Consider the following 13,488-nt stretch of genomic DNA (forward strand, 5'->3'; position numbering starts at 1 on the left):
TTTTATTAAAAACGCCCCCAAGATATTAGACAAATCTTACCAAATCTTAAATTTTTTAGCTCCCTTTCAATTTTAAGCTGACGCATACGCTTACCATATTTGTAGATTATGGTATATTGGCTCCTATACCATAATGGCTAAGCCAATAAAAAGTCTTAAATTACATTATCCAATGAGCCAGTTTTTAATAATTACTGTTATATCGTAAACAATATGATTTTCGCGTACCAGAAGAACGATTTAAATTGATCATCGAGTTGGTCTTCTAGAAATGGGAAATAGTAGTTTGAAAGCGGTTTGAATCATTTATTTTCGAAAAAAATGCGCCAGGACCGCCATATACTATACTACTCTTAATAAAGGTGAAAATTACAGTGATTAAGTGGAAACAAATTGAGGACTTTGACCACTGACTGCTTAATGAAAGGTGACTGCTTCATACGGTGCGGCTTAATACAAGTTTGACTGTAGTAATTGAAAGACAAGCGGAGAAAAATAGCCACAAAAACAAACAAAAAGAGATGTTTTCATGCATGTCTCGAGAGCTTGATTTATCAAAGTGCTGCTAAAGAAGCATTTATTCCTTCCACTTTCATTTGCTACCACAAAAAAAACTTGTTATGTGGAAGATAACAAGTAGAGAAAGACTGGGGTTGCGAAAAAACCGCCTCTGGCGTGTAAACAAATCTCAAGTGTTCGTAGGGGCTTAAAAAATTGGAGCCTTCGTTTGTTTATGTAGCGGAAGAAGGAAGTTGTTAATCAAATTAAAAGCCTGGCTCGCATCTGTAGACCATTTTGAATGGAATTCGTAGTTCCTTCACGCTTTTTGGATGCTGTATCTTCCATAAGGGTTAGCTTTAGTATTAGGCGATGTCTAAACCCAATTAACAGCTGAGAGAAATAATGACCAGCAGTTGTGTCGATGACAAACGTCACCGCGAGGCATGTGTAAAATGATCAAAGACTTCTTGGCCTTTCGAGTGGCCGTAAAAATAGAAGCACAGAAAACATAAAAGTATCTCAACTTGGACGAGGAAAACGCAAACTACTTTCTCGACTACATAAAACTAAAATTACGACTACATTTCGCAAGTGACTGCCCACTACACACGAAGACTCGACATAAAAAGTTTTACCCCATGATAAACGCATTTGTACTGGTAATCGTGCTAAAAAATTAAATTCTTAAACACCTATTGCTAGACACCGAGCCCTAATAACGTAAAGATAGAACTCGTCAGTAGAGGTTATTGATGTCCAATATTTTGCCAAAAAGTTAAAGTGGCTTTGAGTTTTTCTTGAAACAAATACTTTACCATTGTGGTAAACTGAAATGATCATAAGAAATTCCCCAATTATCATGAGCCACTTTTGATAGAAACAAACCTTGTTCAACTTGAATACGCTCTCTGAATTCTTCCGGATCAGTTTGTTCCTTGATCATTTCCGCTATGGTCGTATCTGAAAATAAGGATTCATATCTCCCTTAAACCTTTTAACTTATCCTGAATCTAAAAGAATCGCGTCCCTACTGTTGGCTTGTTTATGCCAATGGTCCACCTATTCCAAAATTGGAGCTTCACGAATTTATTCACGACACAAGGAACCAACAGAAAAGCTTAAAATTGGATCAACATTACATACTTCATCGACCATGCTTGTTTGAAAATGATGGTTTGATTTTTTTTTTATGTATTATCAATATCGGTAAAAACGAGATTGATGTCCAGCCAAACGGTTAAGAGGAAGGTTAGTGCATTGTATTATTAATCACTTGAACAAATGACTGAAAGGCGCTCAAAACTACAAAAGTGTTGCAGTGAAAATCCTAATGAGTAGCCACCAATCACTTCATACGAATATCTTGCATGTTACACAATTTCTAGAAAAGGATGAACATCAGTTTTGACTCCATGGCTTAGCTTTTCACAAGGTGGATAAATCACTATCAAGCAGATATGTTTTAGAGTTTTATCCACAGCTTTGTTCGCCCTTCAAACAGTCTAGTCCAATATGATACGCTTATTCACTCACGTGTTGCAAGAGACGCTTTTGCTCTTTGCATAAATGGAATCCTCTGAACATACTGCTTCATTTCTCCAACTGTTTTGGCACTTTTGTGCTCCTGGTGAAGCAAAATGTACATTGAAAATGAAAATCCTGAGCAAAGCTGTGAGATAAATGAAAGGAGTCAGGCAAGACATCGAAAGAGCTGAAAATAGCAATTTTCAGTGAAAAAAAAGAATTCGGTCATTTCACATAACTTTCTATAACAGCCACTGATGTAAATCTATCTCCAGAGATGAATTTCGATTTCAAAAATCACACTATTCTTGCGTATTCTAGGACCGCTTCTCTTCTTGGTTTATATTAAAGTGCACCTAAACCCCAAATTTTGTTTTCGCTTAACGAAATAAGCTTATTTTTTGGAGTATTTCTGTGCAAAAATTTTTTAATTTGCTCAAATCTTTAATTTTCTATGCCCAGTCAAAATACGGAAAATCGGCCGCCATCTTGCCCCACGACCGAGTTTAAAGAAGAATGGCTCTATCGGGTAATGTGACGTCAAATCGAGAACACGAAAGTCTGCATCTCACACATTTTCACTTGTTTGGGAAGATTGTCGTCGATATTGTCCGAAATATGCCGACTAGGTGTGTTGTATGAAGAATGCATGAAGCGCGATACCCTCCTGCAAATTTCGCACGTTGCTACATCCTTCTACAACACACTTAGTCGGCATATTTTCGGACAATTATCGACTACAACCTTCCCAAACAAGTGAAAATGTGTGAAATGCAGACTTTCGTGTTCTCGATTTGACGTCACATTACCCACTAGAGCCATTCCTCTTTAAACTCGGTCGTGGGGCAAGATGGCGGCCGATTTTCCGTATTTTGACTGGGCATAGAAAATTGAAGATTTGAGCAAATAAAAAAATTTTTGCGCAGAAATACTCAAAAAAAAATAAGCTTACTTCGTTAAGCGAAAAAAATTTTTTGGGTGTAGGTGCACTTTAATGACCTTCCTCTGGCTATAAAGAATTGCAAGGTGACTTTGTATGCTGATGACACGGTCCTGTACTACTTTGCTAAGGAGCCACACCTGTTGGAAGAGGCACTGAATGATGATCTCTTGCAAGTTGCCCAGTGGCTACATGGAAATAAGCTAACTTTGAATCTTACTAAGACGAAATCCGTGATTATAGGTAGTAAATAGGAAACTTGTTGGTATTTCCTCTTTCTCATTATCCATTTTTGACACTGATATAAATTCTGTAAATAGTTTTAAATATTTGGGAGTTATGTTGTCCTCAACTTTTACATGGTGAGACCATGTTGAGTATATTTCATGTACGGTTAATAAGAACCTTGGTCTTTTACGTAGGATTAAGTATTGTTTACCTTATAATGCCCGGTTACTTTTTTTATAATAGCTTAGTGCTACCGGTACCTATTTTTGATTATGCTGATTTAGTCTGGGGTGACAAGGACAATGTCACACTAATGAAGGAATTGCAAATTCTGCAAAACAAAGCAGCTAAGTTGATATTAGATAGATCACTTCACTCCTCATCCACTGATGCATTAACAGTCTTGAGATGACTAAATCTTGAAGAACGTAGGAAATGTCATGGATGTATATATGCATACAAGTGTATTAATGGCGAAATTAATCATTCTTTGGACATTTTAAGAGTGATATGCACTCCTACAATAAGCGCAGTAACGATACTATAAAGCTCTCCAAAATCAAATACAATTGGGGAAAACATCGTTGGTGGTATCACTGTTTCAAAGATTTTAATGAGTTAGAGAGAACTGTAAGAAACTTAGTAAGCTTGCCAAGTTTTAAGAAGTGTCTCTTTTCTGCTTTTTATAATTAAGTATTTTTTTAAATTAATCTTTGCAGTGTATATGTTGTAATCATTTTTATACTTTGATTTTAGCTCAAATTTTTATATTTTAATTGTATTTTTATATAATACACATCTAGTATTTAGGACCTCTATGTAAACCACTATTGTGATGGAGCTTCCTTATAAAAGATTGTTATTATTATTATTATTACTAAGATTGAAATGATGGGAATGACCGCTTCAAATCAGATGACCATCATAAATCTTGAAACTTAATTCTTGCATTGACAGGCAGACAATTTCTTTCCAAGGTGTGAAATAGAAATATAATCCAATGGATTTGAACACATAATTTTTTTTCTGGGCTCTATAATGTGAAAAAGACACTTGGGATGTTGGAAGAACACTTGGAAAGCTTATAAATCAGTAACGGATCCAGGAGGAGGGTCCGGACCCCCCCTATCAGACCTGACGCTTACAACTTTGAGACTGAAATTCTTACATCCGCAGGATCGTATATCACTTTTTAACTGGCTGATTTTTTAAATTAATGCATCCAAGTAAACGGTAAGCGGCCAAGGAATTATAACGTGCAACCGCGACTGGTGGGAGGGGGTGTGGGGGGTGTGGGGGAGAAGTAATTTGCCTCAAAAGTGTCCAACAGTCCTTTCTGAACCAAAGTTTGGACCCCCCCCCATCAAAAATTCCTGGATACGCCCCTGTAAATCTTGAGCCGAAGTGTTCTTCCACAATCCCACATCGCCTTATTGTGCTATAGAGCCTGGAAATAATGTGTTCTATGAGTGCTTAGATATAGGCCTCCTTTAAACCTTAAGCTCTCAAGATCCAACAAGTTATTCTTGCAACTAACTGCCATACACTACCTTGTAAATGAAACAGGAGAATTCCATTTTAAATCAAATTCACTCTCTGTTCTCATAAACAGTTATCAAATTGAATGTAATGTATTGAAAATCACAAATAGAAATTACAAGACTATAGTTAATCACCTCTGGGAATTAAATGGTTAAATCTGTCAGGCGACAACATTCAAGATAGCTATTTTCTCTTTCGACCCAATACCTTGGCATGTATTGACCAGTTCAGAATAAGGTACAAAAATCTTTGATAATCGCCAAAGATCTTTTTGTTCATGAACTGACCTCGAAGGCAGCACTAATCTGTTTGGCTCTTCTGCTCAAGTGAATTCCCACAGCAGAGAAATTTAGATCTCGAATATCATAGAACAGCTCATCACTGGAGTTTAAAACAACTTTCTTGGGTCCAATGGGTTGTTGTTGTTGAAGTCCTCCAGGTCCTTTCTCTTCAGTTTGAGGAAATCTTTCAGATGGAAACTTTGCCGTGGCTTGAAAGAGAAAATACAAATAAAACAGACTTACAGCGTATTGCTTTCTTCATTAAAATGCAAGGAATTTATCACTGTATTATGAGATCAACTTTGGATTCAATTAGCTACAAGTTAGAATACTCTTATGACTCCAACTATGACACAAACTACCACTTTGCTGCCTGCAAAAATCAGCCTTAACTGTATTTATTTAGTAACCATTGAGCTGCTGTAACCTTCAACTCAATAGTACTTGTACTTACTGTGGTGTATTCCATACAATTCATCTATCAGTCCTTCATAAGTAAGTTGAGTGAATAACGGGGTCAGTAAGTCAACATTACGATCAATTAACAGAAGTGTGTCAATTTGAGGTGAGACTTGGTTTTCTGTATCAGCTGCCTCTCGTTTCTTGCGCATCATCATATCTAAGACGTGCTGTTAACAATATTGGAATTGTAACAATTTAATACAATAAAAAATCTATAATAAAAAATAAATGCATACTATTATTGATTGACAAATTTAAACCTATATCTTACCCTGTGTGAAATGAAATTATAAAAAACTATACAAATTTCATTTAACTGACAAAAGTAGTTGCAATTTAAAATAAAATAAGTTGCAAAATAACCCTTCAACAAAATTTCACTTTGAGGAGCAAAAAAGTTTCTCATAACTAAAAATACTCTTAAAGAGAATTGAGAGGCATAAAAAATTCTTTATCTTAATAAAATCAATCAACATAAAATGAACTATTAATGAGGTTTTACATCAATTATCATTTAGAAGTGAACTGACTACAGTGATACCAAAGAATATGTTTGAAGTGGTAACTTACAATTTTACATTATATGATCAATGCAGGAAATGGAGTTTTATTTTCTCTGGAAATATTTTTCAAAAACACTTACTTTATTTCCATCATTCTATAAATATCCTTGCACCTTGATCAATCTTACCTTTGACATCTTTCCCTTAGCATAAATCTTGGGGATTGTGCCATATAATGTTTGAAGTGTCATCAAGGAATTAGCAACATAAAATAATGATGTAAAGTCATTTTCCAGGTAACACTCCTACAAAACAAATAAACAAAATTTACAATTAGTGAGATCTGGTCTTGAATCATATATTGAAAAGTGATACAGTGACCATGAAGCAGAATATACTGGTAACAAGTACATAACTGACTAGAACAGCTGACCAGTAGTTGGAAATACCAACTTTTCATCTAGTAAAACACTATTACATGATCACAAACTGTCCTTATGCAACACTCTCTTTTAACTAAAAATCAATTTAATTGCACTTTTTCCAAACTAACAGACTTCGCTACTTCCAATCTATATAAATAGCTATACATTGGCAATGTAAGAAGACTACATGTTATGCTTGCTTTTACAAACTCTTAAGAGAAGTTAGGGAAAAAACAACAATGAAAATGCATCTAAACTCTATTAAAAAAAAATTGCAAAACTCAAAATTCAGTAATTCATATAGTATTGGCATGATTTAAGTTCCAGAATTTACCTTGAAGCTGGATTCCATCTCAAGTGACAAGACATCACCGTCCAATGGTATCAGCTCAAGAGGATATTCATCAATGTTGATGAAAGATACCTTCAGTTCCTAAAAACAAAACAGTGCTATAAAAAAAATCATAACATACCCTAATATTTCCAGTACACATCCCCAAACTTACAAGTACAGTAAATATTGAGTTTTGTGATGAGCTTTGCTCACCTTGGAGTCTCTGTAGCCTAGTGGTAGGGCATCAGATCGCAGAATCCGAAGGTCTGAGATTCAATTCCTTGTGGGGACTCAATTTTTTTTTCTGTCCCACACTTGTGACAAGACAAAAAAATCATCTTTCTAATAAACTTACCATCTTTCTCGTTCTGTTAACTAACTGGATGTGCTCAAAAGATACAGTACAGGCGTCTCCTTGAATAAGTACCCAGGCCTCTCCTGAATACCAACCCCTTTCATGCACCTTGGCTAAATTAGGCACACAATGAAAGGTATTCCTATTGTCACTCTATCTAATTTTTTTAAGCATGAATAACAATTCCAGCAGCATCACTATATCGTCGAAGAATAAATTATACGTCTCTAGTTGCCTGTGTAACATGAATGCTATAATTTTTACCGTCATGTTAAGATTTAGCCAAAATATAATCACAACTCTTGATAAAAGTACTTAATTAGAAACATGCTTCCAACAAGTGCCTTAAATTTTTACCTAAATCTTAAATAAGCCTGCAGTTGCCTACTCAGGGAAACATGGTTACCCTGGTTCTTCATGTTCCCAACCTATATTAACCTCAAATCATGGCCCAGGATTGCCCTTAACCACAGCTCTGGATTACGATAACATGAACAATAACAATAACAAAGATATAAAAGGTATCAAGTATGTCTAAAAGTCTATGCAAGTTGAAGACTCACCTCAAGTTTTCTTTGACATAACAAAGTCTTTCTTGGAACAAAGAGGATAGTAAACTCTTTTTTCTTGCTTTCAGTCTTGCCTTCCTCACTGAATCACAGAGGAAAACACTTAGCAACCTTCTTTGGCAGTACCTAGTATTTCATCAAACAGACACAAGGCTGTGCTCTAAGAAAAAGTGAAGGGAGCCCATTGGTCTGAAACTTTGAAATACAGGGTGCCCAGCAGATGCTTTTATATGAAAAAACTAAAATTCCTAAGTCTCCCAAGAGTGAAAGTAAGGTACCAGGGGCCACCAGGGGCCACCAGGTGCTGCTAGGCCACAGCCCTGAGAAGACATGAGGCCTTTAGGCCCCAGTTGTTTGAAGAGTGGATAATGCTATCCACTGGATAATTAACAATTATTCCATGAGTGCACGTTGGATATGAGATGATAGATAGCCAACGAGGCACCTCATTGGCTATAATCATCTCATATCCAACAAGCGCGAGTGCAATAATTGTTTTATTAAAAAAAATGCCCCCGAGATATTGGACAAATCTTCTCGACTTTATTTTTGTAAGAAGAAACCGGATGTTACAATGTACAGATATTAGATTATGGTATATTGGCTCATATACCATAATGGCTAAGCCAATAAAAAGTCCTGAATTGCATTATCCAATGATCCAGTTTTTAATAATGTGCCAAGTACATGTTGTTAGCACTTATCCGCTGGAAAGTGATTTATCTGTTGGATAGTGCTCTCCGCCCTTTGAACAACTGGGGCAAGATTGACATTTTGATCCTCCTCATACTCTCAAGCTAATAGGTAAAGAGAATGAAGATGATTTTCAACTTATAGCATTCTCTCTTGCTGATAATCAGCTTTCAGATAGTTGCTGTGTAACAATTATGGCTAAAAACATTTAGTGTTGTCAATCAGACATAGACTGTATGGCAAATTGGGATAAACTAGGCTCTAAAATAATATTTTAATTGATTAAAACAAGTTTACTAATTTTGTTAACAGGAGAGAACTTTTCTAAACTACGTGGTAAACAAAGTAAACTAAATATTATTTTAAAAAAAAGATCTGACATGGCAACAACCATCCTGAAAATATTCCTCAAATGTACCCCCAAAAACATCATAACATGGCCATATTGTGGTGTACACTTGATTCTAGAACTGCAGTTAGGAATATAACAATAATAATAATAAATAATAATAATGAATATATTATACAGGATAGCCCTTCAGCGCATAAGCACCGTTATCAATGGGGTCCTGTCTAAATAACATAACATAAGGATAAAAACTAGAATAAGATAAGAATGACTATGCAACTAACTAAATGCCCTATAAAAAAATTGATCTAAAGACTCCCTAAATAGTACCCTACTGCTAATTTGGTTGATTTTTAAAGGTAAAAAGTTAAAAGCTAAAGCTCCTAAAAAATAAAAACTTTTCCGAGCAAAGTCAAGTCTCACTTTCGGCAGAGCAACGGTGGTCCCTCTGTTCCTTGTATTAAAATCATGGTTTAACAATTTAAAATATTATTTGAAAGGACTACAAACATTGCCTTTTAGGCAACCAAAAACAAATAAACAAGCCTTTTTCTTTAAAAATTCTCAATTGTGGGTAGACAGAGTTCACAGGTTAGACACTTTGAGTTTTGCAGAATAATCCTGTGACTACGTTGTTCCAGGTTTCTTATTTGGCACCTTCGTGTCTCTGACCAACCAAGCATAATTTGACCGCAATAAGTGAATATGGGCATTATCATTGCTCTGTGGATTCATTCAGTGCTTAAGGTGTCAGTGTTAGAACGGATTTGTCGTAATAAATTCACTCTTCCTGCAGATTTCTTGTATGTTTTGTAAAAGTGCTTGTCAAGATTCAATGTAGAGTCCAGATAGACACCTAGGTACTTGTAATTTGTAGTCGTGTCGATGCGAGATCCATTTCCTGAGAGGTTTAGTTCTTTGCCATTGAAACCACTTAATCTTTTTTCTGTTCCGAATAGCATTACTTCAGTTTTTCCTTTTTTGAGATTAATGATAAGTTCGTTATCTCGAAACCTGGAGGCGAGGCTATTGATGTCTTTGCTGAGGTTGTGTTGGATAATATCCAAGTCTTTCGAGGATGTGAAAATTACTGAGTCATCTGCATTGGTGATAATCTTAGAATAATGGAGCAGCTTGTGGACATCATTAAAATGAATTAAAAACAATAACAGCCCGAGAATACTTCCTTGGGGAACACCTGTGAAAACAGGGTTAGGTTCTGACAATACTCCCTTAAATTGAATGATTGGCATTAGAGGAATAAATAGTCCGTACACCAGTTCAGTTCATTATCCTGTATTCCATAGCCAGACAGTTTTTCCAACAAAACAGAATGGCTGATGGTGTCAAACACTTTAGACAAGTCAATGAAGATCGCTCCTGTAGCTTTACCTCCGTCCGCTTCCTTCCAGATAATGTCTGTAAAGAGAGTTACTGCTAATTCCGGCGAGCGATTGCGGCGATATCCAAACTGATGTTCATGGGGAAAACCGTTGAATTCGAGATATTTTATTAATTGTTTGTGCACTGTTTTCTCTAAAATCCTTGACATAGTAGGGAGAATCAATATTGGTCTATAGTTGTCAATTTCTGCCATGGAACCAAAATTAAAGATGGGAATCACCTTAGCCATTTTCCATTCAGTAGGGACTACTCCAGTTGCAAGGGATGAATTAATTATAAATATTAAAGACTTTGTGATGACTCCTGCTGCATCTTTAAGTAATCCAGGGGGGAGATTATCTAAACCAGTCGCTTTCTTCCATTTAAGTTTTTTCAGCTTGGTAAGAATCTCTTCTTCTTTCACAGCTCTAAAAAGGAATTTCTCTTTTACATGTGGGAGTGTCATTCCGCTAGGGTTGCTCCAAACAAGGTCACGAAGCAGAAACAACTTCTTTTTCAGTTTTATAGCAACATTAGTAAAGTAGTCGCAGAAACTCTCAGCGATGGTTTTCTTATCAGTTGTCTTCGTTCCGTTTATTTGAAAAACTGATCCTTACTCTGAGGCTATCTTTGTAGGGTACAGCTTTTTAATGGCAGACCAAAATTTATCAGGAGAGTCAGCACTGTCTCTGAGAATATCTTGATGAGATTTACTCTTACATCTTTTAATGAGGCCTGTCTCTCTGTTACGCTGACGTTTGTACAAAGACCAGTCATGTTCACAGTTGGTCCTGCGAGCTTTCCTGAGTAAACCATCCCTCAAGTTCATTTCCCGTTTGACCTCTTGAGTTAACCATGGACAGAGTCACCCTCTAACCTTCATATATATCTTCTATATATATCTTATTAGACATTTTGTTGTGTAGTATCGCTAAGTATTTTATGAGTTGTGCTGTATTTTGACGAGCCCATAGGGCTCTTCAAAATACAAACAAGTAAAAATACTCAGCGATACTACACAACAAAACGTCAAATAAGAGATTTATTATCCATCACGCCCAATCATTATTTCAGTGTGGGCAAATTTTGTGGATATTTCTGGAGTACAAATGTTGCATGATATTTGTACCCATCTCACACATTATTTGTACTCTGCAACGCACAGTTGGATAATAATTTCAGATACTCCTTTGTATCTACTTTATATTAGGTAGTGTAGATAGCCATATCTACTCTATCTGGTCTAACAGTGCAGAGAGTTGTACTTGACTTAGAGAGCGGAAATACGTGTACCTATATCTATTGTACATGGTGTGGATAGCTATATCTAGTGTCGATAGTGCAGATAACTGTATCTTTGTTAGACCTAAATATAGATCTTTGTATCTGTATTGTATTGCATTCCATAATGTTACAGAGAGCAACTACTGTAAGAACATTAACAATTTTCCTATGCTCAATCGCCTCTTAAATCTACTTTCCTGCATAAAAGTAAAAGAATTAATTACTGTAGACATAGACATAGATCTTTATGTCTATGAGTGTGTTGCATTACATAGTGTTACATAGAATTACTACTAACAGTACTGTAAGGACATTTCCCATCACTCAATCCTGTCTGAAATCTACTTTCCTAAGCAATAGTAGAATAACTACTTACCAGTATTTTATGGTAAATATACTATCTTGATCATTGAAGAAAAGAGAGTTGAATTACATTAATGAGAGGAGTCACATGACCTATCAATACTCTACAGTATCTAACATAGACAGTATAAATAGCCATATCTATTCTAAACAGAATAGTTAGCTGTATCTAAAATTAGACAATGTACGCACCTGCATCCACTGTAAAACAGTGTTGATAACTGTTTGTGATCTGGACAGTGTAGCTAACTGTATTTACTGCACAGAGTGCTGATCTCTCTATCTGAGCTAAATATTGTAGATAACTGTATCTAATGCAGACTTTGTAGACAGCTGTAAGTATTTTAGACAATGTAGACAGCTTTACATACTGCTAACAGTGAAGATAACTGTATCTAATGCAGACTTTGTAGACAGCTGTAAGTATTTTAGACAATGTAGACAGCTTTACATACTGCTAACAGTGAAGATAACTGTATCTAATGCAGACTTTGTAGACAGCTGTAAGTATTTTAGACAATGTAGACAGCTTTACATACTGCTAACAGTGAAGATAACTGTATCTAATGCAGACTTTGTAGACAGCTGTAAGTATTTTAGATAATGTAGACAGCTTTACATACTGCTAACAGTGAAGATAACTGTATCTAATGCAGACTTTGTAGACAGCTGTAAGTATTTTAGACAATGTAGACAGCTTTACATACTGCTAACAGTGAAGATAACTGTATCTAATGCAGACTTTGTAGACAGCTGTAAGTATTTTAGACAATGTAGACAGCTTTACATACTGCTAACAGTGAAGATAACTGTATCTAATGCAGACTTTGTAGACAGCTGTGAGTATTTTAGACAATGTAGACAGCTTTACATACTGCTAACAGTGAAGATAACTGTATCTAATGCAGACTTTGTAGACAGCTGTGAGTATTTTAGACAATGTAGACAGCTTTACATACTGCTAACAGTGAAGATAACTGTATCTAATGCAGACTTTGTAGACAGCTGTGAGTATTTTAGACAATGTAGACAGCTTTACATACTGCTAACAGTGAAGATAACTGTATCTAATGCAGACTTTGTAGACAGCTGTGAGTATTTTAGACAATGTAGACAGCTTTACATACTGCTAACAGTGAAGATAACTGTATCTAATGCAGACTTTGTAGACAGCTGTGAGTATTTTAGACAATGTAGACAGCTTTACATACTGCTAACAGTGAAGATAACTGTATCTAATGCAGACTTTGTAGACAGCTGTGAGTATTTTAGACAATGTAGACAGCTTTACATACTGCTAACAGTGAAGATAACTGTATCTAATGCAGACTTTGTAGACAGCTGTGAGTATTTTAGACAATGTAGACAGCTTTACATACTGCTAACAGTGAAGATAGCTGTATCTACAGGAGACAGAGTGGATTATTTTAAATACTCTATGTGGTCTTGGTGTGGAATACAGAAAGTTTTTGAATAATTTTTAAGTAAAGTACATATGATGTTTTTGATAAAATGATGATAGGCTGTCCTAGCATGAAACATAAATCAAAATTATTAACATCTTTATTTAACTTACAAAAACATTCTTCTTTTTGAGAGAGTTGAAAATTCAACTTACCTAAGGACATTATCAGCAATTGTGTCCATCAATGATGGTTTAGGTCTTGTGATAAATATAACATTATGCACTTGTGATGGAGGTAACCGACCAGGGCGAAGAGGAAACATGACTTCAACTTCATGTTCCTATGA

General features: G+C 35.6%; 1 protein-coding gene across 3 annotated transcripts in view; it reads right to left on the minus strand.

The window, feature by feature from the left end:
• Window positions 1-13,488, minus strand: part of LOC111344972 (vacuolar protein sorting-associated protein 33A) — a 38,852-nt gene that overhangs the window by 19,947 nt on the left and 5,417 nt on the right. For all 3 annotated transcript variants that reach the window (XM_088743098.1, XM_088743100.1, XM_088743099.1), the window contains exons 3-10: window positions 13,355-13,482; window positions 7,659-7,746; window positions 6,741-6,839; window positions 6,170-6,286; window positions 5,471-5,645; window positions 5,023-5,225; window positions 2,035-2,125; window positions 1,387-1,461 (exon numbers count right to left, since the gene is read on the minus strand). In XM_088743098.1, coding sequence (XP_088599224.1) covers window positions 1,387-1,461; window positions 2,035-2,125; window positions 5,023-5,225; window positions 5,471-5,645; window positions 6,170-6,286; window positions 6,741-6,839; window positions 7,659-7,746; window positions 13,355-13,482 — 976 coding nt within the window. The remainder of the gene's footprint in view (window positions 1-1,386; window positions 1,462-2,034; window positions 2,126-5,022; window positions 5,226-5,470; window positions 5,646-6,169; window positions 6,287-6,740; window positions 6,840-7,658; window positions 7,747-13,354; window positions 13,483-13,488) is intronic.

Source organism: Stylophora pistillata, chromosome 13, assembly GCF_964205215.1.
Source record: "Stylophora pistillata chromosome 13, jaStyPist1.2, whole genome shotgun sequence".
NCBI lineage: Eukaryota > Metazoa > Cnidaria > Anthozoa > Scleractinia > Pocilloporidae > Stylophora > Stylophora pistillata.